General features: G+C 43.3%; 1 protein-coding gene across 1 annotated transcript in view; it reads right to left on the bottom strand.

Moving 5' to 3' along the window:
* Window positions 1-4,428: 4,428 nt before the first annotated feature.
* LOC143296278 (uncharacterized) overlaps window positions 4,429-5,959 on the bottom strand; it is a 2,575-nt gene continuing 1,044 nt past the window's right edge. Inside the window, exon 2 of the mRNA XM_076608124.1 lies at window positions 4,429-5,204. Within this exon, the coding sequence (XP_076464239.1) occupies window positions 4,512-5,204 (693 nt within the window). The 3' untranslated portion in view covers window positions 4,429-4,511. The remainder of the gene's footprint in view (window positions 5,205-5,959) is intronic.

Below are 5,959 nucleotides of genomic sequence, written 5' to 3'. Positions count from 1 at the left end.
TCTACAACAACTGATATTTGATTTTTTCTTCCTTATACCTGACCAGATTCGGTTTGTTTGTGATTGTGTCAAGGTATGGTACTCGCTGATTATTTTGTGTGTCCATAACCCTCCGATGTCTTACGTGGATTGTGGTGTTTTTTGCTGTTGTTTTTTTAGTATGTGTATTTGATCTCCTTTCCCCACAAACACACAGTGGAGGTTCTGGCACTGGCAGGCCTGCATATCTATCGACCAGGGAGATCTTGAAAAAAACTCTCCACCCCAAACCCACAGGATATACCGAGGTTCGAATCACAGACCTTCAAACTGAAAGTCAACGCTCATCAACCACTCTGCTGCCATAAGTTCGCTGTCAAAGCATGGCAAAGGTTTCATGTTTGACCAGGTTAAAAACAGTATATATGAATAATATACAGATAATGTAGATGGGGACACAGATGGAGACTCAGCTTCACAGATGTTAACCGTCTCTTTACTTTGACTGAAAAGAGGGTAAAATATATTTTAAGCCAGTCAACCCAGTATTAGATTTAGATAACACCTCTTTTCTTGGTTTGTTCACAAGATTGTATATGTACATGAGTCAGGTGCCCTTGTATCTGAAAATCTGATGCACCACACAGCATCCACCTGCAAATCGTGCCAAGAGACAGACAAGGCTTGCAGGTACAACTGGCTCTTCATTCAGTAGCAACTGCTAACCGTATCTGATTGATACGTGTGTTTAAATTTGTCATAGAAAAACAGTGAAGAGAAGAGATACCAGTGTATTGTCGTGTGGTTTTTTTTTTGTTTGTTTGTTTTTTTAAACTCATATCAGCAAAACAAAAACAAAAAATAGTTGTGAATGGATTTTCATGAAAACTTCTGGTATTGTTAGTTCTGGGCCAAGGAGAAAGTAATTAAATTGTTGTGATGGTCTGGCTTTGTATCATGATCCATGGAACAGATGCAAGATTAAAGAATACTTTATTACCTCCAAATGAGAAATTGTTGAAACATTTCCTGGTAAATAGGCGACATGGACACTTTCTAAAAAATCACAGTCATAACATCCACAGCTGATCACAAAGTTTGATCATGCTCCTACATTTCGATTCGATAAGAACATTAGTTAATATATAAATCATGCCTTGAATAGTATATAACTTCACATACACATTACATGCTTAGTGATTAAGTTGTATCAACCCCAATTTGAAAAAAAGAGCAAAAAAGCAAATAGATAATATTGAAATAATCTATAAGATAAAATCAAAAGAAAATAAAAGTGAGGACACACACACACACACACACACACACACACACACACGCACACGCACGCACGCACGCACGCACGCACACACTGTGATTTCTCAACGAAATATTGATAAATTTCTACTAAACTTAGTCCGATGACAAACCATTGTGTTTGGGTTTGTTCGTGGGTGGAGAGAGAGGGGGAGAATCGGGGAAGACATTGATGATTGTTCGGCCACAACGGAGATATGCATATGCGCTGAACTGAGTGTCTACATTTTGTTTGTGTTGTTGCATCATTTATTCAGGTTTAATTCTAGAAAGAGAAAGAGTGGAACAAGAGCGTGAGTCCAAGCGATGCATTGATCAGTTCGCTCAGTTCAAACGCTCTTGATCATTTTGTCCCTTGCGACGTATTGATGTGGAAGCCCTCTGCGCGCGCGTGTGTGTGTGTGTGTGTGTGTGTGTGTGCATATTGATGGTCACGTGCATGTGTGTCCTCATGTGCATATGCGCATGCACATTATCATCCATGCATGAACACATTTGGTAGAAGAAATCACACGACAATTTTCATTGTCTACTTGTGATTTGTCGTCCACATTTTTTCTCTCTCCTTTTAATTTAGTTTCGCTTTTACACTGCTATTCAGTGGATGGTGCAAATGTAAAGAATTCAGAAAATGAAAAAGGAATGAATGAAGGTTCTCGGACACAAGATTTTTCAAATTCAACTTTACAAATTTCCTGATCACACACACACACACACACACACACACACACACACACACACACACTCACACAAATACACAAGCACATACACACTCACACCCATACCTACACACAGCCACAGACAGACTCTGTGTGTGTGTGTGTGTGTGTGTGTGTGTCTGTGTGTGTGTGTGTGTGTGTGTGTGTGAACATCGAGATTGAGGCAGCTGTGCCATCCCACCGCTTTGCTTGATTTCGTTGACTTCCATCCGTGGAGACTGTCCTCGAAAACAGTCAGCCAGTGAGAAAGGAAAGAAAAAGATTAAAGAAAAACCACCTTATCCTTTCTTGGGAACTGCAGCTGAAGCACAGTGGTGGGAACAACCTTCATAACTTGTATGTAATTCAGTCGGAGCAAGCTGAGTCATCCTGACAATGAAATGAAACCAATCAAAGGGTCAGCTTGAGGCCTGATCCACTTCAGACAATTTTGACACGAACGCAAGATGTATCGCTGATTTCTTTTGCCTTCGTAAAAGCTGCCTCTTCAAGGATCTGGGTCATTGAATCTGTTGACGACTCCGTCGCTCCGTCAGTCTGCACTCTGTGTGTGTGTGTGTGTGTGTGTGTGTGTGTGTGTGTGTGTGTGTGTGTGTGTGTAGGTGTCTATGCCTCCTTCCTCCCTTCCTCTGTGTTACACTTATTTCACAAACGCACTCACAAGTATGTAAAAATAAGTGCACCTGCACCCCTCACTCTTGCCTCCCATTGTACACATACACACACATGCACATGCTTTCTTTCAAGTTTCAATTACTGAAGGAGGGTCACTGCGTTCAGACAAAGCCATATACGCTACACCACAGCTGCTAGGCAGGTAATTGACCAACAGCATAACCCAACGCGCTGGATTAGGCCTTGTGTGCATGCATATAAATATTTGTGTACTGATCAGAGTGAATTTCTTCTGAAGAATTTTGCCAGAGAACAACACTATTGTTGCTGTGTGTTCTTTTTCAGTGCACCAAGTGCGTACTGAACACGGGACCTCGGTTTATCGTCTCATCTGAATGACTAGACACTCAGTTTGATTTTCCAGTCAAACTTGGGACAAAGAGCAAGGGCAGGATTTTAACCCAGACCCTAACTGATTCTGTCTTGGCAGATGAGCGTCTTAACCATTCTGCCACCTTCCTCCCACACATGCACAGACGAACGTAAAGTAACATAGACCTTGCTGAGACACACGAGGCAAACCACAGTGAAATAGGGGTGAGGGGTGAGGATTCGAAGTTTTACAGGGGGCAAAGTGTGTGATGAGGCAAAGATAACGGGATATACAACGTCGCTAGTGGCTTTCAAAACACAGTGAAAAAGACTAAACTGATCAAAAGATAACAGTGACCTAAGAGAGAGTGAAGACATGAGAACTTATTGAGTGGAACTTGAGATGATGCGGGGAAAATCGTTTCGAAATCTTTGTCTACAGTTTGTTTAAAAAGAAGAAACGAGGAAGATCAAATCACGATAATCGATACCTCCCATGGGCACGGCAAGGACTAAATAACTTAACATAATTTTTAGAGCATCCTGAAATGCATAATGGCAAGCGACAGTGATCAACTCAATACGTTTAGCAAGGGCAAGAACGGAAAAGCAAAGCAACGAGAGATACCATGCTTTGATTGAAAATCGCCATTAACATCTACTATTTAGATATATATTATCAGTGAATTCCTGGTCGACTTGTTATTATACTCACCCCCACAGCCAAATCACCTGCTGCCTGCAGAACCCAGTGTTTGCCTTTATTTTTCCACCACCGAGGGAATTTATCAGTTGCCACCATACATGGAAACTGACTTCGACTTCGGAAATGTCCCAGGACTCCCTTGGATCATTGACGGAAGTCCTAACAGGACAGACATCCAGGACTCGCCCACTGAAACAATCCCAACTTCCCTGAACCAAGACCCAGTCCCTGACCAACTTGATCTTGATCCCAAGGGCGTTAACCAATAGGTTGATAAACTCCAATTCTGCAGGATGTCTCCAACGTGAGATTACAGAGTGGCTGTGGCCGCTTCTGAAGACACTGCAGAAGGAGCATCTCTCTGGATATTCTCCTTCCAGCCAGTCCTCAAAGAACTGGTCAAGCACTGGACTTGTCATGGTTTTACAGGGTATATAAATCTTTACAGAGAGAGAGAGAGAGAGGTGATATGAAATGGAAATTATTTATTGACAATAGCCTATTTGGCCTTCATGCCAGGGGTTTGGGTTTGGGGATAAGAATACACACACACACACACACACACACACACACACACACACACACACACAGACAGCAATATGTAAGTAGGAAAAAAAAGAGTAAAACGCCAGATCGATTTTTATTTGTTTGAGAGAGAGAGAGAATGAACCCAGACAAAAACGATGAGCATTACAAATGAGCTTGCAGAAAATGAATATTTGATCACATATCTGTACTGTGAGCGTGTGCCAGGTATCCACTGTGTTGTACACATGGACGAACAACAATGTCCCCATCATGACTGATCAGAAATCATCCATGTCATGCTCCACCTCTTCCACATTCTGGCCCAGAGCAGAGCAGTGCTGATCGCGGCACGTCGTCTTGGAAGTGGAAGTGACCAACGTTGCGGACGTCGTCATGGCACGTGCACCTCGCCGCGCGCCACACAGCAGCAGACGTCGACACTGCGCCCGAAACTTGGTACCTGTCAGACAGTACAGGTAAAAATTGATGGCAGAATTCCAATACCACAAGAAGTTGACCACTACCCACACAAGCTCCAACCAGGCTTTGTAATACGCATCGCTCTCGTCAAGGTATTTCTCCGTGATGAGGAAAACACACACTGGCAACGTCAGACATAAAAACGTCACAGAAACGCACATCAACGTCACGGTCAGTGATGACGCCGCTTTCTTTCGGGTGGTGGTGGTGGTGGTGTCCGCACGGCTGCTCATCTGACGGGCCTGGCGCACGGAGCGGTAGAGGGAGGCCGCGAGAGCGGAGTTGCCGAGGAGAAGCAGCAGTGAGGGGAGCAAGGAGGTGAAGACCAGGTCCAGCCAGGGGTAGACGAATGTATCGTAGTGCTCTAGGTGGGCGTTGTCCACGTACCAGCAGTCAGCCGTGGAGGGGTCACTGTAATTGTACAGGGTGAAGGTCACCAGGAAGTGGGCGTTGAGGGCCGTCGCAGTAGCCACTATCAACAGCACCATGATCTGGACACAGAATGTATATACATGTAGCCCAAACATCCCTCATTTATGTACATGTAGCCCAGACATCCATCATTTATATACATGTAGCCCAGACATCCACAATACATATATATATATATATATATATATATATATATATATATATCCCACGAAACACAGAGCTTGTATCAGAAACTGACATAAGCTTACAGTTGGAACTACAACAAACTGAGAGTTGTAAGACCGATGGTTTCTCCACTGCAAATGGAATTTTTTTGTGAATGACTGTCACTCTCAAACTTGGAGGCGAGACTGCACTGGCTGTAAGTGCTGCAGTCTTGAGGGCTAGTTGGCCTTTGGCCGAGAGAGTGGGAGTAGAACTTGGACAAGACATTGTCTGTTATAATTAGATTCTATACCAGATTGTCGACGCAGCAGCTGGCTATTCTGCTCTTCTGATGGTCACAGTCGGTCTCGACAATGATGCAACCTTGCTTGCTCGCTACGAACTCTGAAGCATTTGACACAAAGTGATCACTGACCAGTACTCTACTGACATACATTGAGACACACGACCTGACGGGCCATGCAGTTATAATATGAAACGTCGCCCATTTGCATAAACAGCCCAAACCTTATGAAACCAAATCTGTGTATAATTCGCTGTCAGTTGATGCTTATTTTTCCAACATGTACTTATCTTGTGGTAGATTATATTTTGATCCAACATCAATTGCTGGATAATGTCCCCAGTCAAATTTACGTCAAGTTATTAT

The sequence above is a fragment of the Babylonia areolata genome, chromosome 21 (genome assembly GCF_041734735.1).
Source record: "Babylonia areolata isolate BAREFJ2019XMU chromosome 21, ASM4173473v1, whole genome shotgun sequence".
In the NCBI taxonomy this organism is placed as follows: Eukaryota; Metazoa; Mollusca; class Gastropoda; order Neogastropoda; family Buccinidae; genus Babylonia; species Babylonia areolata.
This window is presented reverse-complemented; position numbering and strand designations above follow the sequence as displayed.